This window comes from Arachis hypogaea, chromosome 4 (assembly GCF_003086295.3).
Source record: "Arachis hypogaea cultivar Tifrunner chromosome 4, arahy.Tifrunner.gnm2.J5K5, whole genome shotgun sequence".
Classification (NCBI taxonomy): domain Eukaryota; kingdom Viridiplantae; phylum Streptophyta; class Magnoliopsida; order Fabales; family Fabaceae; genus Arachis; species Arachis hypogaea.
Genome location: NC_092039.1, coordinates 8,442,502 through 8,469,161, shown reverse-complemented (window position 1 = coordinate 8,469,161; position 26,660 = coordinate 8,442,502). Strand labels below are relative to the sequence as shown.

Here is a 26,660-nt window from a genome sequence, read left to right as displayed (position 1 = left end):
TTTTTATAAAAAATATTAATTTATACCGGTTTAAAATTTACATTTTAAAAATTTAAAATTTATTAATTTTTTAGTTAACTTTTGGTCTAATTTTAAGAAAAATAACACAGTTTAATTAATTATATGTGTTAAATTTTAATTTTTAAAAAATATCTTAAAAAAAAGACGTTTTTGACATCTTTATCTAAGTGACTCCCTTCTAAAAAATATGCATACGACAAATCTTGAATTTCTATATAATTCCGTTCAATTTTAGTTTTGATTTTAAAACAAGTTCCTTTCAATGTTATTATCATTTATGTATAATGTACACTAACAACCTAAAAGGTTAGTATGGATTAACTATATTTAGTGTTTGCCAATACATTCAATGAATCCAAAACCTTGTGCAATTGTATAATTCATTGCTTTGGTGCAGGTATGAAAATGATTGTTAGCACAAAAATATATAAAATGTAGATTAAAATAAAAGCCACGATTTTGTTTGAAAGTATTATTTGTAAAAAATAGTTTCCTATCAAACTTTCTAAGATCAACCGTCAATTCATTAATCTCTATTGTAGCTGTAGAACATCAAGGATGCTTACGTGTATTGCTGTGTTAGGATAACATAGACAGTTAGACACCATCGTTTCTAAAAGTTAAAATAGCATCGCACATTTTTTTTTAAAAAATATGGTATGTATATAAATATATAATAGCCATTACAAAAGTTAAAGCACGTCCTAAAATTAAGGCTTGTTTGGTTTAATTTTGAGAGAGGAATTTTTCTGTATTCTTTTTCTGTTTAAAATAAAATAACTATAACTAGATTAATATCCGAGTTTAATGCCCAAGAAATAAAACGTAACTATAAAAAAATTTAGCCTAAAAAGAATAATTTGTTGCTTTGTTAGAAGAAGTTTTTCAAAAATAAAAATAAAAGATAATTATATTTAGTAAATTAAAAAAATATGTATTTTATATTTTGTATCCAGCTAAAAAAATTCAGCCCAATGTACTAAAGGATGCATTATTAATCTTTCTCGTCACCACCTCTCTGCCCGCACGCATATAATTAATTAATTTTTTTAATTTCAAGAAAAGAAAAAGAGGGAAAAAGCCGGCTGGTATAATAGTAGGGCTGCAATTACAATTACATAGATCGGATCTGTTGTGCTTTAGTTGTTGGTAGGGACTTGTTCCTTATTTTAATAAAAAGGCCAATTTTTTCTTTATTTTATTACGTGTGTGATTTGATTGGTGGGAGGGGAATCTTATAGTTTGGGTTTTTCTGATCTTAGTTTGGTGAAAACCATGAGGAGACTATCCATTAGGAGAATACGTCCATCAAGATGCGATCGTTCCTTCTTCTTTTGATGATCTGACGGACAAGCAACACCCACTCACTATTTCTAAGATCATAGCAACTTATTAACGTTCTTTCTATTTGCTTATATATATCCTACAACATGAGCTTAAACCTCATACCGATTTCAAAATAAAGAGAGAATAAATCAAATGGATAGTAAAAGTAATTACAATCCATTCATCATGAACAATCCTTTGGATCCTGAAAAATTCAGGAGGCAAGACTATATGATAATTGATTTTTTTGCCGACTATTATCACAACATTAGCACCGGCAAAGTCTTAATTTTTTTTGCATTTCTTCCATCAAGTGGCAGCACTGTTGGTTTCATCGGCTAGATCTGGACTTAATGTCCTTGGATTCAACTGGCTCTCGTCACCGGCCGCAACCGAGTTCAAGAGCATGGCATAGTCTCCCCCCCTCTAAGCTAAGCTATTCCCTTGCAACAACCAAAAAGCCTCTATCGAGTCTGGGGAGTTAGGGTTGCTAGCTGCACTTTCTGTCTTCTCGTCTTCTTTCCCCGTAGCCCCTCACCACTCTAGCATCCGCACCCTTTTTCACCTAAAGCGGATCTTCTACCGATTTGATGGGATGGTTAAGAGATTATCTATGGTTAAACTCTTCACAACTTATTAATGGATATAACCTAGGGTTACTAGCTCATACCCACCTACCAGCTTAAGGAATAGGAAACTACCGGGGGTGGCGTGATTGTAATAGGTTTTTTTATACATGTCTGGTCAGGTAAGATTAAATTAAACCATTAACTCAGCTAAGACAAGTGAGCCCGCCAGAATGCCTTCTTGGTTCCGGACGGTATCATCTCCAAACGAGACTTCGACGAAAGCCGAGCTGAGTCACAGGCTGCGCCTTAGAAAGCGCGGACGAGCCACATGCAGGGAAACTTGCACGTGTGGTTCTGGCCGGGTACCCCGGTGTCGGGTTTCCCGTTTACCCACAACGGAGGAGCCACCCCCACCAGACCAGGCCCTAGCCTTAAGCCCGCTCCCCGAAGAAGGACTACGGCGGTGACTTTACGGAGAGAATAGAAGCTCGCTAGCGTTTGAATCCGGAGACAATGCCATATAAGACAACTAGGTATTCGAATCTCACTCCTTTGAAAAAAAAAATCTAGTATTATTCCATCTAGCCACTACCCACTAGTAGTTTTATTTAGAATTACATTTGCATGCTCTTGCACTACCTTGCAAGCCATAATCACGTGTTCTTCCTGCGTCAAAGTTGCGCCAACAGCACACCGAATCTCAAAGATTCCTTCCACCATAGCATGGCTCATGTACACTCTTCTAGAATCATTGATCGAATCCAACAATTTTCTGTTGATTTGATTTGCATCACCATTGGCGATTTTCAGCACTGAGGATCTAACTCTAAAGCAAATCATAGCGATGTTTTTAGGAATTACGATCTCAAATTTCTTATCCAACTTCACCAGCTCCTCAAAGGTCTTTGCCATCTCAACATGGCTCCTTAAAAAGTTTCTGAGATTCAAAACGCCGTAATTTTGTGTGCTCAAAGTGTGGCTTGTTCTTTGAAGCTACGGCGTTTCGAATCTCAGAAACTTCTTAAGGAACCATGTTGAGATGGCAAAAATCTTTGAGGAACTTGTGAAGTTGGATAAGAGGTTCGAGATTGTAGTTCCTAAAAATCTCGCTATGGTTTGCTTTAGAGTTAGACCCCTCAGTTGCGAAGATAGCTAATGGGGATACAAATCAAATCAACCGAAAATTGTTGGATTTGATCAATGATTCTAGAAGAGTGTACATGAGCCATGCTGTGGTGGAAGGAATCTTTGAGATTCGGTGTACTGTTGGCGCAACTTTGACCCAGGAAGAACACGTAATCATGGCTTGCAAGGTGGTGCAAGAGCATGCAAATGCAATTCTAAATAAAACTACTAGCAGGAAGTGGCTAGATGGAATAATACTAGATTTTTTTTCAAAGTATAGGAGTGAGATTCGGATAGCTCTAGCTGAGGAGGAGAGACTATGTCATTTGAGTTATAATTTGTCGGCTAGAATAATACTAGATTATGAAAAAATTAAGTCTAAATAAAAATTAAGTGAATTTATAAGTTGATGGTTGTAAGCTAAAGTTTAATTTGAAGTTATTTAATTAGTTCAATAAATTATATTTCAATTGTGTTATGTTCGACTTAATTTTGGCAATATTATTATTATTATTATTATTATTATTATTATTATTATTATTATTATTCACAACTAATAATAATGTCATTAAGTTTGGTTGGTGACTCGGTGTGAACTATTAATTCAAGTTTGATAAGCATTAATTTTGTTAAGTAGAAGTACCTAAAAACTAAATTCATTTATTTTTTAGCAATGCCACCAACAATGATGAAACTAATAGCAGTTTGGAAGAGGCACCAATGATTATGGAGCCTTCAAAGTCCTCCTCAGTGGGTCAACCAGATTATTATTCTCTAACAGTTTTCAAAGTCTAGTTTTAGGGCTGTAATTGAGATCAATCATGTTATGTTATGTTAGCCTTGTTTCTATCTTATTTACTTTGCACTTTGATGCTATTTGTGTTATGATAATTTATCTTATGAACTCTTCATAAGCCCAGAAAAATCTGTACTATTAGCTATAAATATGGGCTGTACTATTAACATTGTGTTACCTGTAACTGCTTGAGTTACATGCTCTATGGAATCATGGTGATCATTTCTAAATTTCATGCCATGGTTCCATGTTGTGCAATATATTTACTTGGTATTGTTATGAATGTGTTTGGTGGTGTGATCATTTTTCAGCTTCAGAAATTAACTACAAATAACAGATGAAATATTTTTGGTAAAAATAGCTTTCCTTCATTAATAATGGATTCTCATGACTAATTTTAGTCCCCTTTGATGAATGAAATTTACTGTTACATAATAAACATTTCACTACTGCTTCTTAAAGAGTTCATGTCCAATAATCATTCTTCTGATCTCATTAGTTCCTGCACCAATCTCATATAGTTTGGCATCTATCAGAAGACGACCAGTTGGATACTCATTTACATATCCATTTCCTCCCAAACATTGTTTTGCCTGCAAATTTTGAAGGCTAATATAAGCACAGTGACACAAGAAGAAAACAACGAAAAAATGGTTAGCGTAAATTACGCCAACCTTCCCTGACTTTAGGCTACTATCCCAAAATTTCTTAATTTGTCATATTGATACTTGCGACGAATAGTATTGTCTGACTTCAAGAGAGGTCAAATGTAATTTACCCAAAATGTTAGGAGTAAGAACCTATGCAGACTTAATAATTTTCTAAAATCACTTGAGCTCTTACTATAACACTATATTTTATTTAATAATCATCATGATTTCTATACATTTTGGCTGAAAAGTATTACCCCAAAATCTCAAAGAATAGTAGCTGCAACAAATAACCTGTGCAAACTATTTACCTGCAAAGCAACTTGGGTTGCACTCTCAGCTGCAGTAAGTATAATTCCAGCACAATCCTGAAAGTAGTAGCCATTACATCATGTTTTGTAACAGAAGATCGATCAACAATGTAATGTCTAAAAATCACATGCAATAAAATGCCAGGATGATTGTAGAAAAACCATTTCTCAACAATATGGACCTGTATAAACTGAAATTGCCGATAGGACGACCAAACTGCTCTCTTTGTCAAACATAAGGAAGGATCACATCAAGACATGCCTGCATGATACCCAGGGGACCAGCTGCCAAAACAAGTCTCTCCAGATCCAACCCAGACATCATGACATAGACTCCTAAAACAAGAAAGGACTGATATTATAAACTATGGTTGGCACGCGTACAACGAATAACACAAGCGGTTTTTTATTAGGATATTACAGAAGACCAATGATGGTCATACAACAAACTTTTGCAGGGTTGAATATACAAAATAACATAAAGATGACTTTATTCTAAAGTTGATAAATATGATCATAGAAGCTATTGCAAGACCTTTTCCTACTTCCCCAAGAACGTTTTCTTCAGGAACGAAGCAATTCTCAAACAAGCCTTCACATCTGCCAACACAAGTCATATTTATTATCAGTAAAAGAAAGGCACATCGACTAAAAATGGATTAAGTATAGAAAAGTTGTCACAAGCATGCATACTTACGTATCACTTTCTCGCATCCCAAGTTTATCCAATTTCTGGGCTGTGCTGAATCTGAAATCAAACAGAAGCAAAATTCATAATTTTAATCTTCCACTCCTAATTTTCCCCATATCCACGTGACTTGTCATTTATGCACTGCCTCAACGTTTTAGCCATTTATTTTTCAGTTACATGACTCTACTTTAGCCCCCTCAATTTTCAGAGAAGGAATTTTGCAAGCTAAGCACTTGGTAATCAAATTTGAACTATAAGACGCGACAAGGAGCCAGTAACCAGCCTTTTATATTTGATAACCATTACTGCTTTAATATTTATTTTCAAGAAATAAGTGAACTGTAAACTTGAAATGCAGAGACTTTAGTACACTTTAAATTTGACTAGGTTCGGTACAAGTACCCCGGCATTTCCTTCTCGATGATGAATGCAATGATTCCTTTTGACCCAGCTGTTATGTCTGTCTTTGCATAGAAAACCTGATTTAAATTTGCTATCCATTCTCAACATCTGTCTAGACTATTAGTCAAATGTGCTATAATTCTTGTTTCCATTAAGTACGTAGCCACCATCAACACGATCAGCCTGCACGAAAAGACCAATTCGCTCTATAAATCCTTGGAATATCTTAAAAGATGCAATACACTCCCTATAAATTAATTAAGGAAAAAGACAGATAGGTCCCTGACTTTTTAAACTTTTGACAAATACATCCCTCACAAAATTTAAATACAAAAAAGTCTCTGACTTTAACAAACGGAGGACAATTTAGTCCTTCCGTCTATTTGCCTCTCATACACCAAACGGAACTGGCTGATGTGGCTGAAACGGTGTCCAGGTGTCCGTTACGGTGCCACGCTGGAAGGGGACTAAAGTTTGAAGGACAAATAAGTCCTTGACGTCATTTTGGAAATAAAGTTTGAAGGACAAATAGGTTCTTGAGAATTTTTTTTTTCATTATGCTTCTATTATGTTTCTATTATGAGAATTTAGTTTATAAAATTATGCTTGTATTTTGAAATCTAGTTAACTTGTATTCTGTAATTTAAATTATTTGTATTAAAATTGCAGAAATTGGGCTTGTTCTGTTTCTACTTTTTTTCATAAATTGCATTAGTTCATTTTTCATCATATCAGTGGCATTAGTTAGCATCAGTTTATTTATGCATCAAGTTAGCATTAGTTCATTTGTGCATCATTATGTATTAAGTTAGCATTAATGCATTTGTGTATTATATTAGAACTAGTATTTTTATCCATAATAACATTACGAGAATAATTTTTTTTAAATTATAGTTCACTTTGTTCTAACAGTATAAATTATGCATGACACAAAAGATTTATAAAATCAAACTACTATTACAAAAAAGTCGTAAGTTGACAAAAATTTATGACTAAGAAGACCAAGATATCCGCAGATAAAAAATTAAATAATAAGATTTTTAGTTATTATTTTTATATGAAAAAGTCTAATTTTTTATTAATAATTAATTTTAACATTCGTTATCTAAAATTTAAAATAATTTAATGTGTATACTTTTACATTTAAAATATTTTAATTATAAAAAATATCAAATGACATATTTTGATTTGTCAAATTACTAATATAAAATATAATTATATATAGAGTAAAAATAGTAGAGAGAAATATAAAAATGGAGAGAGGTAAATGAGAGAATTTAGGAAAGGAGTTTATTAATTTTGAAAAAAAAAATTCTCAAGGACCTATTTGTCCTTCGAACTTTATTTGTAAAATGACGTTAAGGACTTATTTGTCCTTCGAACTTTATTTTCATTCCAGCGTGGCACCGTAACAGACACCTGGACGCCATTTCAGCCACGTAAACCAGTTTCGTTTGGTGTATGAGAGGCAAATAGACGGAAGGACTAAATTGTCCTCCGTTTGTTAACGTCAGGGACTTTTTTGTATTTAAATTTTGTCAAGGATGTATTTGTCAAAAATTTAAAACGTCAGGGACCTATATGTCTTTTTCCCAATTAAGGGAATTAAGCATTCAAAGTTACAAGTATTGGTTTCCAGATCTTAAAAATCAGACAATCATATGATTAAAATTAATGGTATGGGCAAGGCTAAAGCATGCTAACATTTACCAAAATCACAGCCTCAATTTGCGTCCCTGCCACCAACGACCCAAATTTGGAATCACAGAGTCAAAGGAGATAGCGGGGTCGAGCAGTGGAACACGACAGGCTTCGTCTCTTGCAGCTGCAACAGATTCCAACCATGCACAACTAGGAGGAGATGGTGAGCAGCTCTGACAAAAGAGAGGAAGCAGAAGAGTCCGGCGTCGCCGTCTTCGTCGGATCCAACAGAAACAGTGCTGATTGGAGCTCGGGGAAAAAGGGTTAGGGTTAGCATGTTTGGGCCGTCAAGCATGGGAGGGTTCACCGTGAAAACCTGGCTGAGCAGGCTTGGGTGTCATCTTCATCAAAGCAGAAGAGGCCGAGATTCTTGCCGGTGGAGGCTTCGGCAACCAGCAAGAGCTTCTTCTTTTCCAGAGATAAAGAAGAGGATTGAGGAGACGAACAACACTGGAATTTTAGGGAAAAAATAACAACTTTTTTTATTTTTTTCATTTTTTAGATGTGTTTTTGTTTTAATTTTAAATTATTTAAAATTTAAACATATAAAATTAAAGTTAGTTAAATTTTAAATTTTGATTATTTGAAAAAATAAATCATTTTTATCTAATATAAAAAATATTTAAATATTTTTACAAAATTTAATAAAATATGTTTATTGTTATTAAATTATAAAGATATTTTAATAAAAATAATGATATAATATATATTTAAAAAAATAATTATTGACGTGAAAAATTTAATCTATGTGTCATTTTATTATTTGTGTCATTTTATTATTTGTTTACGTTTTAACGTACTGATATGTATGAATTTATCATCGTATTAAAGTAAACTCTTTAAATAAAACTTAGTTATTTAAAAAATAGTTAAAATAGACTTTAAACATTCTTTGTTAAGTATGGAATACAACACTATTCATTGTGAATTTATCAAATTTAAATTCTTCATTTATTATATTTTATATAAATAGTCTAAATTTAAAAGATAACCGGTGGGTTAATCAAATTAATCATTTTTTATAAGTTTTGAAATTTTTTTTACAGGTTTTAGATATTTAGCTGAAATCTAAAACAAAAAATATATGAATATTAAAAGTAATGTCTTTGTAATAAAAAAGTAACTAGACTTTGAAATTGAAATAAATAATAAAAAAAGTTAAAAATTCATGCACGAAACTAAGAAGAATTACAGTCAATCAGTCATGCAATCAGTATGATCTCATCACTTAGCACATCTACAATTAGCAATTTGAGATGAAAAAAGACTTTTCAAACTTATTTGAAGAATGTTAACCACTATAGTCGTTTACTTTTAAAGATGTGATGTCATATTTGACGAAAAAGACTGAGGTAGAAATAAACCAAAGAAGCAAAAGAGCAGGGTCATTGTTTCAGACCGGAAGGGAGAAGACACAACGACAACAAGGCTTGATGAAAAAAGATGTCAAAGACTTTGGGTTGACATCAATGAAGGAGCATCATCACGTTGAAGATAAACTGCTAGTTAAAAGAAGATAAAAATATTTAAAGACATCATATTCGCAACAACAGAATAATAAAAATGTTCCATCAAATTTTGTTGAATGCTTTACTGTATAATTATTAATGCAATTTATTACTTTAGATTTAAAGAAAAAAACTGTAATTTATTGATAAAAAATATAGTTTTTAGTTTAATATTATTTTTTTTCTACTTATTAAATTAATTATATATTGAAACACTTATATTATTTATCTTTTGTCTCCAAAAAAATTACAAGAAATGAAACAATCTATAATTGAATATGCCACAAAAATTATAAATTATCGTAAAAAATTCTATTTTTACAAAAATTGTTAGAACATTGGTTATAACTTTTTAACTTTTTATTTATGCTAGATTAAACTTCAGTCAAAAAAGATTGAGAGAAGAGAATTGCGTATATATTTTTTTAATCATATAATTTATATGAATAATAAAAAATAAAATAATTTAAAAAAAGTATATTTTAATAATTTTTTATTAAAAATAAATTATTTTATTATTTATAAAATTTAAAAAAATAAAAATAAAAAAATAATTAATCTTTATTTACATAATTTAATCTCAATTATAATGACAAATATAAATAGATAATTTATTATATATATATATCTGAATTTTAAAAAAGTTATTTAATTTATAATATTATTTAATTAGTATATACCATTAATTAATGAATGCATGAAAAAAAATCGGATGAAATTTGTTATCATTTCATCAGCAACGCTTAAGTTATAACTTTTAATAAAAAAGTTTAAATAGGTTAAAGAAATTATTTAAATAAAGATGTTAAAAATATTTTTTTAAGATATCTTTTAAAAATTAAAATTTAACACATATAATTAATTAAACTATATTATTTTTATTAAAATTAGACCAAATAAATAAGTTTAACTAAAAAATTAATAAATTAAATTTTAAATCAGTATAAATTAATATTTTTTTATAAAAAATGACTACAATATTTATATTATAAAAAGTAACTCAAATATCCGTAATATATATATATATATATTGAAAACTTTAAATCTTAATCCTATGACGGTAGAGAAGAAAAGAGCTAGAATTTAGAATTTTTAAAATTAATATATATAATAAGAGTATTTTAATTATTTTTTATAAAAAATAATATTGATTTAGATTGATTCAAAATTTGATTTACTATTTTTTTGTCAAATTAATTTGTCTGACTTAATTATGACAAAAATAACACGATTTAATTAATTATATGTGGTAAATTTTAATTATTAAAAACATCGTTAAAAAAACGTTTTGGACGTCTTTATAGGAGTACCTCTTATATATTAATATTGTTGTTAAAAATTTTTTTAAAACAACAATAATCCAAAAGATAGTTAAAATTTAAAATCATTAATAGCCGAAATTCAGAATTTTATAAAGAGAAAATTTTAGAAATATATACGAAGAAGAATTAAAGTCATATATACTAATGCTGTTGAACTATTTAAAAAAAAAAATTAGTCTCAGTTTTCTCCTTATATTATTATAACATCTTTTAAATATAATTAATAACACATGACTGCTAATTCTTTCTATTTGTGTTTTAGTTATGCATGCATGTTAAAATCTGCATGCGGCAGTTAACTTTAACTTCTTTCTTTTATTTAATAAAATAAGTTATTAGTAAGTAGCGACTCAAACATACAATACATAAACTTCAGCGACTTTTCTCTTTTCTCAATTTTTGTTAGGACTCAAACATGCACTCAAGCCCATCTCTGTTAATTTGCTCCTTTAATTTTAGTCCATTTTTTCTTTTTCTTTGAAAAAAAAAATCAAAGCATCTTTGAGAATGAGAATAACGATGGAAACGGGAGTAAAGATAATGGTTCAGTCCTTTTAACCTGGGTATTGAGAATGCGGTGTATGTTGGATAAGAAGCTAGAGCAAGTGGTAGGGTATGACTCATGAATGATATCAAGAGGTTTGAGCAAAAATCGCATTGGTTAGGTTGTGATGTGTTCCTCGAAACTAAGGTTCACAATAAAAACTTTTTTAAAATTTAATTCTATCTTATTTGTACTTTAAGAATATTTTAATCTTAATTTTAGTCGCACTTTAAAATTTTGAGTAAAGGATAAATAGGTCTCTGACCCTTTTTTTTTCGCGGACATTTTCGTCTCTAAAAATTTGAAAATACATTCATATCCCTGATCCTTTCAAAACGTGGACAAATTTACCCCTCTGCTGAAGTGATTCCGTTGGACTCAACGGAAAACGCTGACGTGGTGCTGACTTGGCCGTTACGAGAGCACACGTGACATATAACTTTTTAAAATAGGACATATTAGTCTTCTCATACCAAAACGTGTAACTTTTCAAAATAGGACATATTAGTCCTCCCACCCCAAACGACGTTGTTTCACCCAAACCCCCAATCCTTCACATTTATGAGCCATAATCCTTCCACAGAAACGGTGAAGTGGGTCACTGTCCTCAACTACCTCCGACTCCAACCACCTCCTGCTCTCTGACTCCCTCTTCCATCACCACCTACGCTGCCCCTCCTCTCCTTGCCCCATTCCCCTCCCTCTCCACTCCCTCGCTTACCCTAACACACTCTACTCCCTTCCCCATGCGTACCCTCCACAACCACCGTGTCCCAATGTTCTGTTCTAGTCTCATCTTCGCACTCCCAGGAGAAGATCGCCATCGTCAGTAGTGGTGGCTTGGCCACAATCGAAGAAGCACGACAGAACCAACCTCTGCAAGGATCGCTGTCGGAACTCAGCGCTGCCTCCACATGACCGTTCAGTGCTCCTCGCGTTGCGACAACGTCACCGCAAAGCACACCCGTGGAATCACTCGCGACGCCGTCCTCGCCGCTCAGGATCCAGCCACCTCCATCATGCACGTTGTCCTCTCCTTCCTCCTTTGCGACGGCACTGACCTCGACACCACCGCCTCGATGTAGAACTGCAGCTTCGCCAACGCCGCTTGCTGTCGGTGGAAGATTCAACCCCTCCGCTGTTGCTCCGCCACCCTGGATGGCAACTTCCTTCTCGGCCAGAGCCATTTCCTCCATATGCAATTTCTGGTAAGTTGCTGATTCTATTTGAGAGTGTAGCAATTTTTCTAGAATTATGAGGAGTTCTTACATGTTCTTCATAAATTGCACAATCTGGACTGGTTGAATTGTGAATTGAGCATGTGAAATTGAATTTGTGCTCTGTTGTTAGTGAATATGTCACTGAATTGCTTGTTGAATCTGAATTCGCTTAGACTCCTGCCTCTCATTTTTCTTAAAATTTTGCCGATGTTGTTGCGGTTTGTTACTCTGTTGATTTTTTGTTTGTGTGTGTTTGGATGCATTGCTGATGATTCTGGAATTACAAAACTGGAAGTACTGAATTTGCTACTTCTGGATTTGGTGAAGTATTATTGATTGGTTGAAAATCTGAATCTGATTTGGCTTGAATCTGGAATATTGGTTGAAAATGCAGAAGGAATTAAAGTGTGTTTGGAGGGGTGGGGGAGAAACGGTGTTGTTTTGGTGGTGGGGACTAATATGTCCTCTTTTCAGAAGATACAGTTCACGTATCATCCCGTAACGGCCAGGTCAAAGTCACGGGAGTTATGTCAGTATTTTTCGTCGGGTCCAACTGTGTGACTTCAACGGAAGGATAAATTTGTCCGCGTTTTAAAAAGGTCAAAAATATGAATATATTTTCCAATTTTTGAGGACGAAAATGTACGCAGAAAAAAAGATCAGAAACCTATTTGTCCTTTACTCTAAAATTTTTAACCGAACTTTATTTAACTATATCCATAATAAAGTCATTTTTTTCAACCAAACGTAATATTTAAGGAAAGTTCTATGCTACGGTCAAAATAAACATAACATGCTGAACATGCGTGTTTGAGAAGAAGAATAACACGTGGAAGTTTCAATTTTTTTTTATAGGAGCATTGCTACAAAACCGGTTTTCTTCCATTTCCTTTATTACAAAGCTAATTAATTAATGTCAGTAACTCTTTTTTTTTTCGGACTGGTCTTGAATAACTCTTGAGCAATAATTATTTTTGGTATTGGACTAAAAATTATTTTGAATGACTAATAGAGATCGAATAACAATAGTTGATGATTTATTGACTCTTTTTTCAAGTTTAGTTGAAAATATCTTTTTTTTTTCTTGATTAAAAAGTAAAAATATTTATTGTCAATGAATTATAACTTAAATGATATAATTTTCTTGTATTCACTTAAAAAATTGTGGGTTTGAGTTCAGTTTATAATTTATTTTGTTTTAAATTTTATTGATTTCTATGAATAGTTATTGATTGGATAAATTTAATTTAAATTTAAAATTTTATTGACCGAAAAAATTTAATTTAAATTAAAAAAAATTAAACCAATATGTTTCTTCATTATATTACACATTTATTTAAATTAAAATTAATATAATAAAAATTAATATAATTTTATTACCATTTAAATCGTATCAATTTATATAATTCATCCAAATTTTAAGTTTTAATAATTTTATAATTAAAAATGATTAAATATTTATTATTTTCAACAAAATGTATTAATTACCTTTTAAATGGACTAAAAATATACTACAAACACCCTTTTTTGTTTATTAGTTTGATCTCCTTTACATAATAATAATAATAATAATAATAATAATAATAATAATAATAATAATAATAATAATAATAATAATAATAATAATAATAATAATAATAATAATAATAATAATAATAACAACAACAACAACATGTATCTTGTTTAGGGTAAGAAAAATGTGATTTTGAGATATATGCATCATGCATGTATAATTTTTTTCACTATAAATAAGATAAATAATATTACATAAATTAATAAATATTTTTAAATTATATATTTGTTTATTTATTTTAGAAAGAATCCAAAACATTAATATAAGATATCATAATATAGTCCAAAATTTAATTAAATATTACTAACAAGCATAACTATATTTTTGTTTTTGGCAATCGTAAGTATAATCACATTGAGTGAAAATTTTTGGTATTTGGAGGAAAAAAAAAGACAATTTCAACTAGACTTAAAAAAGGGTCAATAAATTATCAATTAATTTTTTTTTGTATTATTATCAAACTATTGTTATCTAGCCTCTATTAGTCATTCACAAATAAATTCTCAGTCCAATACCAAAAACAGATAGTGTCCAAGTTACACAAAACATTAATTATTAATAATTAATTTTGTAATAAAGAAAATGGAATGAAACGATCTTTATTGCATATTCTTATAAAGAAACTAAAATCCCTGTCACTATCCTCTTTAAACACGCATATGCTATGATTATTTTGACAGTCAACAACATAGAATCTTTTAATATTTAATTATTTTATAAACACGTTAATAAAATATACAATACAAAATTAAATTTAAACTAAACTAAAATTATGCAGAAAAATAAAGAATATTTTAAATATAAATTTTTTTATTTTAAATTAAATATAGTTAAAAAAATAAGTAAATTTAATAATATTTATAAATAATTAATTTGTAATTTATTTTTTATTTTGTTATACATAAATTTTTTAATATCTTATTTAATTTAAATTTATAAATTTTATATATTCCTAAAACTTAAATAACTTATAAATTTTTTATATTTATTATTAATTTTTTTAATTTTTAAATTATTTTATTAATTTTATTATTTTAAAAATAAAAAATAAAAATTAACCCGTTACAAATAATAAAAAATTGCGGCGGATAAACACGACCATATCTTGAGCCGCTAGTTTTTAAATAATTGAAATAATAAAGCAAAATAAAATTAAATGTATAAAAAAGATAAAATAAAAAGACAATAAATAACAAAATATTAGTTCAATAAAGATGTGTCTACAACCGTTGCTGAATAATAGTTGAGATTTTCACCGTAAAACCGCATTACAAAATATTATTTTCTTAAACCATGTCAAATTAAGTAAGGACTAAGATAACTAAAAGATCTAAAATTTTTAGATGTTATTCTTATGTCAAGCCCTTTTAGTAATGGATAAGCACAGAAAAATACAATAATTTTATATATAAGATACACATGCAAAAGATTGAGAAATAATAAATTAAACAAACATTTAATCTCAATAGTGGTTGATGGTAATATTTGAGATAATTATGAATTGATTTTTTTTTTGTTTAGTTTTTTTTTTTGGTATGTTGTTGTTCATTTTATTGTGTTAAATTCTTTTACTTAAAAAATAAATAAATAAATACTATTTGACTCTAATGTTTTGTCAACGAATTAATATGTTTTTTTTAGTGTTTTTTTTACTAAAAATAAGAAGATTTGAATTCGTGATTTTTTAGATAAATATGAAGAGACTATGTCATTTGAATTATAATTCATTAGCTTTTTTTTAGTATGTTAATATAGAGAAATAATTTAAATACATAATTAATTAATAATAATTATTATATTTTCATAGTGAACAAACTATCATTTAAATAGCATAATGTCTCACAATAGATTTTCAATTTAAAAACAAAAGCAAAGAGGACAAGATTCGACGCTCATTCTCTTAGACATTAATATGCGTCAAATAGTATGTTTAACTTAAACACATATAAAATATTTATTTTTTATTTTAAATATTTTTTGTATTAAAAATAATTAAATTTTTCAATTAATTGTGACTCTATAATTTAAAATTTTTATGGTAATGATTTTTTGTATTTTAAAAAAAATACTTTATATATTTCATATATTAACTCCTGCAAGTACAGGTAGATATACCAGTATATATATAAAGAGACGTTTAGACAAGTAACATAGAGGTCAACAAAAACATAAAATTATAATGGATAGTCTTAACTTCAATTTCTTCCTTGTGTCATCATCATCTCTGCTGAAATGTGGTTTTGATTTTGCTTAGCAGAACAAAGACCTCCTTCATACTAATTCTCTCATTTGGAGAGTCATGAGAGCAATCCAGAGCCAAGTCCATGATTTTTGATAAGGCTACTTCCATGGCAGAAACAACTTGTTCCTCTCCCTCCATCAAATTAGGATCCACAACCTCAGTTATCCCACGTGGCAATGACTGTTGGATCCATGACCTTAAGCTTAGTCCCTCACAAAACATTTCATCAGTTGGTTTCTTTCTTGTGAACACTTCCATTAGCAAAATACCATAGCTGTACACATCTCCCTTTAGGGACACTACTCCTTCCAATCCATACTCTACAATCACAATTGCAAGTCATAAGAATTCTGATATTATAATATTAAATTACTTCTCCCATAAACTTTATTTAACAAGAACTAATGAAAAATAAGAGCATGCAAGTCATAATACCTGGAGCCATATAACCAAGGGTGGCTAAGGTGTTTGTATGGATTTCAGATTGACCTTCTTCCAATAGTTTAGCAATGTTGAAATCACAAACATGTGCAACCATATCTTCATCTAAAAGAACATTACTTGGCTTCAAATCACAATGCACCACAGGTCTAGTGTTACCATGGTGCAGATACTCCAATGCACATGCAACATCTATTACTACCTTCAACCTTTGCATGAATGGTAGGCAATAGTTATGAGAATACAACCACTGCTCCAAGTTCCCATTTGCTACAAATTCCATCACCAAGGCCTTGAAATCAATGGAATTTGAGCAACTGCTGATGACTTTAACAAGATTTCTATGGCGAAGATTTCGCATCGCTTCGCATTCTGCATCAAAGCTTCTTGGTGCTTGTTGTATCTCCAAGTTGAATACTTTAACAGCAACCACAGTTCCATTTGAAAGCTCACCTCTAAAAACAGAACCTAAACCCCCTCTTCCAATAAGATTGCTCTCATCAAATTTCTGTGTTGCCTCCATGAGTTCAAAGTAGGAAATTCGACTTGGAAATCGAAACGATGGTAAGTCTTCAGCAACTGAACCCTTTCTTAGTTTTCTTCTGTAAATCAGAATAACTGCACATGCAAGAATCATGCATAATACAATTAAGGGTATTGCCAATTTCAGAGCTTTGGATCTCCTACTGTTTTTTGCACTATCATTGGAACATGGTGGGACTCCAAAATTTGGTCTTCCACAGAGTCCATCATTCATCATGAATGATTGAGGTTTGAAATTTATAAACTTGCCACCATAAGGAATCTCACCATATAGCCTATTATAAGACAAGTTTATAAACTTGAGATCAACAATGTTCACAAAGGACTTAGGAATGGTTCCTGATAAAAGATTATGGGAAAAATCAAGAAATTCCAAACTCAACATGTTCCCAATTGAATCAGGAATAGGCCCTTGTAACATGTTATAGGCTAATGAGAGATTCAATATTCTTTGCAAGCTACCAATTCCGGTGGGAATTTTTCCTGAAAGCTTGTTATATGAAATATCCAAATTGATCACAGCATTCATGCTACTTATCTCAGCTGGCAAAGACCCTTCAAGGCCATTGGTGGATAAATTTACCTCCAAGATATCACTGAGGCTCCCAAGTGTGGAAGGTATAGTGGAGTTTAGATTGTTGGAATCTAAGTAAAGTATTCTTAGAGAAGAAAGATGATCCACACATCTTGGAATTGGCCCAAAAATGTTGTTATTGCTAAGAATCAACTGGTTCAAACTCTGAATCCTGCAAATTTGTTCTGGGATAGAGCTATTTAGCCTATTGTTCGAAAGGTCCAATAATTGAAGAAGCTGTAAGTTCCCAATTGTGCTTGGAATCTCTCCAATAAATTGGTTGTTATACATCTTTAAATCATATAGGTTCTTCAAGTTTCCAATCTGTGGAGGAATTTCACCCTTGATGTTACAACTCCTCACATCAAACCTTTGAAGAGATTGTGAAAGATTTCCAATGGCATTTGGAAGTGTTCCACCAAGGGGATTAAATGCTAAAAGAATCTTTGTCAATTGCCTGCATTGTGTGAGTGAATTGAGGAAACCAAGACCACCAGTGAAGTTGTTTCCCAAGAGATATAGGACCTGGAGATTTCTCAAGTTGCCAAATGAATCAGGTATAGGTCCTGAAAAGGAACTGTTGGCAAGTACTAGCTCAAGTAGCATTGAAGCATTGAAAAGAGGTGTTGGAATTTCTCCACTAAGGTTGGTCCCAGAAATGTAGAGGAATTGGAGATTGGAGAGGGTGTGATGTGCTTGAATTGGAAGATTTCCTGATAGATTGTTGTTTGAGAGTGAGAGGCTTTGTAGTCCTGAGATGTTGAAGATGTTTGGAGGGATTGATCCTGTTAGTTTGTTGCCTTGTAAGTGCAATATCTCAAGCTTTCTTAATTTGTCACCTATCTCATAGGGTATTGTACCTGCAACATATCCCCTCAATCATTAAAATTCTTCAAAAACAGAACAATAGAGTAGCACCCTATGCACAATATTTTAATGAAAACAACAACTATCAATTTAAAGAAGGTAAAAAGAAAAAGTAAACTCTTAGAAATAAAATACATAGAGTTTCAAGGATCAAATTAATTTTTAACTAGGAATGCAAATTAAATGGAAACCTGTGAAAAAGTTTGCTCCGAGATATAAGTTTACTAATGAGGTGCAGTTGCCAATAGACTTTGGAATGGTGCCACCAACATTGTTATTTAATATAGAAATGTGTTGTAAGGAATGAGCTTGATCACACATCTCTTCAGGAAGTTGACCACCAAAGAAGTTGTTCCGAAGGTTTATTAGTCTTAGAGTGGAGATGTTGAAAAGAGACTGAGGAAGTGAACCTGTCACAAAACATCAACTATAATATTAAGAGAAATGTTTAAGAGTAATACTTTAGACCAACATTTTTTTTTATTTATACTAAGTTTAATTATTCTATTGGTTTTCATAATTTTATCAAATTTTTAATTAGGTTTATATATATATATATATATATATATATATATATATATATATATATATATTTTTTTTTTTTTAACGAGTCCCTAGTTCATATAGATTTTATAATTAAATTCTTGTGGTAACAAAAATATTGAAATTAACTGAATATTCTGTTAAACAAAATAAATATGCCTAACACTTGACTGGATATTCTATTTTATTTAATAGAATATTCAGTTGATTTTAATATTTTTGTGACGACAGAGATTTAACTATAAAATCTGATATAGTATAAAGATCCAATTAAAAAAAAAAAGTATAAAGATCTAATTAAAAATTCGATGAAATTATAGAACTGTCAGAATTATTAAATCTTTATACTATTAGAATTTAGAATTTAGAATTTAAAATTAAAGTTTAGAGATAAAAAATCGAAACTATATTAAACAATAGATGAGATAATCAACTATATTATTGGTATAGAAAATAATTTTACATTGTCAATATATTCAGATATATAAAATTTGTACAATAAATAACATTGATAAAATATCTTTTGCACCTTTCTTTAATATGCGATGCCTTGTTTTGGAAAAAAAATAACAAATAAATATTTCAAATAATAAACTATATGTTATATATACTTGGATTGAATTATTTGGTGTTTGAACGTACCTGTTAAATTGTTGTTGTTAAGACTTAAGGTTTGAAGCATAGATAAGTTGCCGATATCACTTGGTAGGTGTCCGTAAATTCTATTGTTGTCCATATTCAGAAATTTGAGCTTCCTACATTGATGCAAACTTGATGGAATTTCACCGAAAAATGAATTTCCAGAGAGGTCAAGAAATTCAAGCATTGGGAACGCATGGCACAAATCCCATGGAAGAGAGCCAGTTAGGTTATTGTAAGAGAATCTAATCTGCCCAAGATTTGAGATATTGAAAAAGGATAATGGTACGTTGCCTACAAGATTATTCTTGCTCAAATCTATACTTCTTAATTGTGATAGATTCCCAACATTTTGAGGAATGCTTCCTAAAAAGAAAACAAAAGAAAAGAAGAGAAGAGAAGAAAAGAGTTAGCTTAGTTATAGGCTTGTAGTTTTTAGAAAAAATAATTTTTTTAAGTTTTTTTAATTTTTTAAAAATAAAAATAATTTTATATTTAAATATTTTATACAAAAATATTTTTTTATTTAATAATTATATTTAAGTACAATAATATAAAGTCAAATAACTCAAATGACATAGTCTCCTCACACTCAATTAGATATTGCGAGTTCGAGTTTTTTTATATTTAAAAAAAGGTACAATTATATAAAAGTATTTTTTATTTATTATGTTAAAAATATTAATTTTTTATTTTTTTATTTTTTTTAGTATTTTTATTTTTATTTTTGTCAAACACACTAAAAAAAGGATATTTTTCATTGAAAAATAATCTTTTTCTACTAAACAAACACTATATATTTCTAATGATGGTTAGTAAATAGCATGGGTTGAAGAATTGAACTAAACTAAACCGGTCAATCGGTTAATTAAAAATTGACTATTAGACCGATTTGATTAAAAAATATTATTTGGCAACAAAGCAATCAAAAATAAAAAAAAATCAATAAGAAAACTAATTACCCAATTAAACCAGTACATTTTTTAAGTAATTAATCTATTATTTAAAATAACAAATCATAATTTTTTTAATATTATATATTTTATACATAAATATATTATTTTATTATATTTACTTCTCAATTCCAATTGAATCTCATTTGAATTTTTTATTTTCTAACTCTACGAATTCAATAACAGGTTCAGAGAATAGAATTTTTGTCAATAGAATATTATATGACATGTGAGATAGGAGTTAGTTTTAATTCATGTGATCCATGACTCTCATTCTTGCATATTGACTAATCTATATTAACAAAATGGATCAAAACAAATAAAAAAGAAGTATATGTAAGTGCTTATAAGGAGGAATAAATTAAAGTAGTTACCTGACAAAGAATTATAGGCTAAATCAATGACTTGGAGTGTGGAGATATTGAAGATTGAAGAAGGAATATCAGCAGATAACTTATTGTGTGACAAGTCCAAAACACTCAGGTTATGAAGCCTTCCAAGCTCAGGTGGAATGCTTCCACTTATGAGATTAAAGGTCAAATTCAAACTATTCAACTTTGACAAGTTAGATAGTGAAGTAGGGATTGACCCTGAAAAACTATTGTTACAAAGACTCAAACTTTGGAGGCTAGATAACTCACTAATCCATGGTGGAAGTTCACCACCAAAGTTATTTGTGCACAAGTTGAGAACCTCCAATCTGGGTAACAAGCCCAGTTCCTTTGGAACAATACCATTAAAGCTATTATTGTGAAGATCAAGGTTTAGAAGAAAAGTTAAGTTCCCTAATTGAGAAGGAAGGGTACCATTTAAGTTCATGTTTGTGAGATTTAAGGATGTTACCCTTCTTGTATTTGCATCACAAGTGATACCAAACCAATTGCATAGGGAAGAGGTGGTGGACCAATTATTTGACAACATGTGTTGAGGATCCAAATTGATGTGAGATTTTAAGGCTAGAAGTGCTGATTGGTCTTCATTGTTGTTGTTGGATTTGATTGTGTCTGAGGAAGCCATGAAATGATGGCATGATGATAAGATAAGAATGAGAAAGAACCAAGAAGCATTCTCCATTATTTGACCAATGCAATTAAGTTGAGTTGAGGAACAATGGAGTGTGTGTAACGAGATATGGTACGGTGTTCTCATTTATAGTTGTAATGTTCGAATATTTCCAAGTTTGTCATTTCTATGTGTGAAAGTGCTTCGAGTTATGTTTCCTTTTATTTTGTTATTTTTTTAGATTTATCCCTTATAATTCTATTAAGAATTCGTTAGATTAGGCTTTGAATGAAACATAAGAAATAAGTACAAAATAAAATATTTGAACAAATATATTTATGGTTTTGCAACACTTAATTTTTCTTTTAATGAATTGAAACATGAGTGGATGGGACTTGGGAGGTTTACTTAACAATTCACTAAAGGACGCTACTTTGATAAAAATGTTTAAAACGTTTTTTTTAAAGATATTTTTTTATTAATTAAAATTTAATATATATAATCGATTAAATCATATTATTTTTATTAAAATTAGATCAGATAAATTAATTTAGTCGAAAAATCGGCAAACCAAACCTTAAACCAATCTAAATTAATATTCTTTTTTATAAAAAATGACTACAATAACTTTATTATAAAAAATGACTAAAATATTTTTATTATATATATTTTTTAATTTTAAAAACCTTAAATTCTAACTCTATAACAGCACAAAGAAAAGAAAATGGTTAAAATTTAGGGTTCTCAATAAATATATATATATATATATAATAAGAATATTTTAGTTATTTTTTATTATAGGATATTTTTAATTATTTTTTATAAAAAAAAATATTAATTTAGACCGATTCAGGGTGTAATTTATTATTTTGGCTAAATCAATTTATCTGATCTAATTTTAATAAAAATAACATAATATAATAAATTATATGTATTGAATTTTAATTATTTAAAAATACTTTTAAAAAAAACGTTTTAAGCGTCTTTATTTAAGTGACTCCCTTCACTAAATATTTATTGCTTTACTATTTAAAATTCACGTAAGAAAACTAAATTGCTAAAAGGATAGAAAATTTTCTAAATAATTCATTAAGTATTAAAATAATAATTAAAGATATATTAGTGATTATAATAACTTAAAATCTCTTAGATATTAAAATTAAGAGAAATTTTACGTGGCCATCAGTTTTTATAATTTTGACCATTATTTAACTATTATAAATATTAAATTATTATTTATATAGATAAATTCTAAAAAATATAAATATAAATTATCTTAATTTTTATATACAAATTTTGATAAATATAAATATAAATTATATATTCTTTTGTATTTAAACATTTATAAATATATATATATATATAAATTATTGCTATCAAGTGTTAATCTAAAATTGTGTGTGTAAATTTTATAAAATATAAATATAAATTATATTAATTTATGTATATAAATTCTGTAAATATATGTGTAATTTGTATTAATTTTTGTATATAAATACCTATAAATATAAGTATAAATTATTATTAATTAAATAATAATTAAAAATAATAAATTTTAATAATTCTTTCACATTTTTTTTCTAAAACTAATTTAAAAGGATAACCTAAAATCTTTTGAAATATGCAATAAACAACCTATACGAACTAATCATTATCTCATTATCCTAGCTATGGCCGCCGTTTCCGAGAGTTGGTAGCAGCCATGGATAGCATAGAACTATAATGGGGTAGTTATAGTGACCATGACAGGAGTAATTGTGTTAGATTAAGGAGAGTAATGATGTAGATTGAGTTGTATCCAGTGGTTGGAAGTTGTGAGAGCCCTCTGCTATCATCAATGAGAGTCTTTACTTAGCTCTATTTAAAAAAGAGATAGGAATTTAGAGACAAAAACGAAACTAAATTTATGTATTATATTCGAGTTAATTATTTTTTATATGATAGATGAAATGGTATAATATGATAGTATGAGTTAAAATGGGTGTATTTCACAAGTGTGATGCATAATACAAATCGTTATTTACAATTTATATAACAAAAGAAATTGTTATTCTCGATTTCATAAATCACATTTTTTTTAAATTAAAAAATTATAATCGTGACTCACGATTTCTTATTTTTTTTGTCTTACTTAAAATCGTAATTTACGATTTCTATTAATTTTTTTAATTTTTTTTGTCTTATTTGAAATCGTTACTCACGATTTCTTCTTATCTCATATCACTACATTACACTAAAATATTATAATATTAATAAAAACACCAATAACAACTCAATATAAAAAAAATTAGCCTTTCAATATAAAATATATTAAATTAGGTTCTGTTTAAATATTAGATTTAATTTAAAATAAATATAAAAATTAAAATAAATTAAAATTGTAAAAAGTTAAATAATTTTTTTTAATTATTAAAATTTTAATTTTCAATCTTAAAAATTTTAATATTTTTGTTTTTATTTTTTAAAAATACTAAAAGAACTAAAATTTTATATCTCAAAATTAAAATTTTAATTATAACTTCTCACCATCAAATACAATACTATATTCTAATTTTTTATCTAATTTATCTAAAAACAAATATTACATTATTGTTCGATCTGAGTCAGACGTGTGCGATCCATATCATGCCCCAAAAGAAATGGAAAGGAGGAGGCTTATACAAAAGATTTTTATTTGTCTAAAATATGATGATATTGAATCTTGGTGTAGTAAGATTGTGACCACCGAAACACTAATCTATTAAGAGAAGATAAACACAAAAGAAACTGTCCCTAATTATAATTTTCCTGATGGCAATACACGAGAGAATCTTAGAGAACCTTCTCTTGTTTAGCTAGATTTTATGGTCAAAATATAGAGCCATTAAAATGGGTTAAATCTATCGGACTATTTTATTTATTTATTTAAATGTGTGGATTTTATTTCTAAAAGTAATCTCAGTTAAATTTTGAATTAAATGACGGATTAAGTTTGATTAACTCAAAAAAATAACGGATTAAACGGATTAGTTCACGGACTAAATGGATGACCCGTTTATTTTTTTTACATTTTTTCAAAAAAATAATATTTTTAGTTGATATTTTTCGAATTCGACCCAAAAATTCGATCCATCAATTAAAAAATATTATTTTTTAACAATTTTTGACTTAAAAGTAGTATTTTTTGTCAAAATATTTTCAAAAAATAAAATAAAAGAATAAACGAGCTGACCCGTTAACCTATCAAATTGACCATAAACGGTTCGGATTAAAAAATTATGACTCGCGAATAAAGCGAACTTAAACGGGCTAGCCCATTTAACCTGCAGGCTTAACGGGACGGGCCTAAATAGGCCGGACTAGCCCGTTTGACAGCCCTATCAAGATATGACACTCTAAAAGTTCGATGATGGATCAGTTTGGTTTCATCAACTATAAATAGGGATGCTAAACGGGTTAGTCCATCTCGTTTCGAAAAAAGTTCGCTATTTGCTTGACGGGTTGATTCGCCTCGCCCTGCCTATTGAGGCGGTCCCGAATTCCCCTTCCACCTCGTTTAACGATGGATTAGCGGATTGGCAAACTAAGTCCACCTTTTTTAATTATTTTTTATTAATAAACTATTAAATATTAAACAATATATATAATTTTACAACCATTTCAATAAATGATCATTTCTCAAAATAAAAAAATTATAATTTTTAAATTCACAAATATTAAAATCTTTATAATTCTAAATATGGAATAAATATAATCATCAACTAAGTTTTTTAAAACAAAAAAATAAGATCAACATTGTAAAAAATAAAATAAATATTGTCCAAAACATATAATTAAATATCTTCAAATTTCTAATCAATCAAACATAGAATATAATTCAAATTATAACTTAAAATATCTTTAATTATGAAAAAAAAAAACAACAGCCCCCGCCTTGCCAAAACCTGCGAATTAGACGATAAATATTAGGCAGATTTTTAAATATGGTGGTTTTAAATTTTTAACCTAACTCGCCCTTTTTGGTAAGTTACGCGGGACCGACTCAGCATATTTTGACCCGTTTATTTGTCATTTCTAATTATAAAAAATTTTTTACTTTCAATTTTATACTTTATTTTGTTGTTTAAGTATTGTGTTCCAGATTCAATCTTTAAAGACGTATATTTAACTGATGTTGCGACCTATTTTTTGTTTACTAATAGATGAAATTTGATTAAATTAGAGATTATTAGTAATTGATTTATAGGTGATAAACAATCAAAGATATTAAATTTCATAAAAAAATAGTTACCTAATTTTTTTAAGTGAACATATAAATTTTTAATAACTATTAATGTGAGAGAAATATTAAGAGATCATCATAATTTATTATTTTTAGTCATTATTTAGTTATTAATTTAGTTTTTTTAATTTAGTTCTTTTAATTTAGTCTAATAATTTAACAATATATTTTTGTCTCATAATATTTTTAAATATTAATAATTAATTTATAGTATAAAATAATAAATTCTGATGATGATGTTATATTTCTTTTAATGTTATACTTTGAATTTGATCAACTCAATGCATACAACCTATTTAATGTTACAATGCAACATGTTTTTGGCAATTATATTTTCTAATTGCGTTTTCAATGCTAGTTTTAAGTTCATTTTTATTTTGAATCAGATAAAATGATATTAATATTTGTGAGACATATATTATAAATAATAATTTAAAATTAAAAATAAAATTTACCACTTTAATATTTAATCTCAATTCAATTAAAATTTTATATTTTTTAAATTATTCTATCAAGATATAAATATATAATTGGTAAAATTTTATTTTTATTTCATTAAAATAATATTATCTCTTTAGAATAAGACTAATTTAATTTTATCTATTAATTTTAATATAAATTTTAATTTTAAATTCATTTATTTCTTAAAAATAATAAAAATAATAATCCAAAAATATTCTATTAGAATTAGTCTAAGAATAAAGGTTGATGAAGTCAATCGCTTCTTACCAATAATGATCCAAATGGCGCTCTAGAGAAGTGAATCACTACTTAGCAAACTAGCAATATCTAAATGCTTAGACTTGGTAAACACTCTGTCAACTCTATCTATATAC

General features: G+C 28.8%; 2 protein-coding genes and 1 pseudogene across 2 annotated transcripts; all 3 read right to left on the bottom strand.

Moving 5' to 3' along the window:
- Positions 1 to 2,504: 2,504 nt before the first annotated feature.
- On the bottom strand, positions 2,505 to 2,828 carry LOC114927544 (phenylacetaldehyde synthase-like). The gene has a single exon (XM_029297556.1). The coding sequence runs from the start codon at positions 2,826 to 2,828 to the stop codon at positions 2,505 to 2,507; it is 324 nt and encodes a 107-aa protein (XP_029153389.1).
- A 1,455-nt stretch (positions 2,829 to 4,283) lies between these two features.
- LOC112794600 (isovaleryl-CoA dehydrogenase, mitochondrial-like) lies at positions 4,284 to 7,869 on the bottom strand (annotated as a pseudogene).
- A 7,967-nt stretch (positions 7,870 to 15,836) lies between these two features.
- Positions 15,837 to 21,774, bottom strand: LOC112796143 (uncharacterized). Its single transcript, XM_025838471.3, has 5 exons — positions 20,936 to 21,774; positions 19,612 to 19,974; positions 18,618 to 18,836; positions 16,437 to 18,419; positions 15,837 to 16,321 (listed from the first exon to the last, which is right to left on the bottom strand). Exons 1-5 carry the CDS (start codon positions 21,708 to 21,710, stop codon positions 15,978 to 15,980), a joined length of 3,684 nt encoding a protein of 1,227 aa, XP_025694256.2. The 5' UTR covers positions 21,711 to 21,774; the 3' UTR covers positions 15,837 to 15,977.
- Positions 21,775 to 26,660: the final 4,886 nt, after the last annotated feature.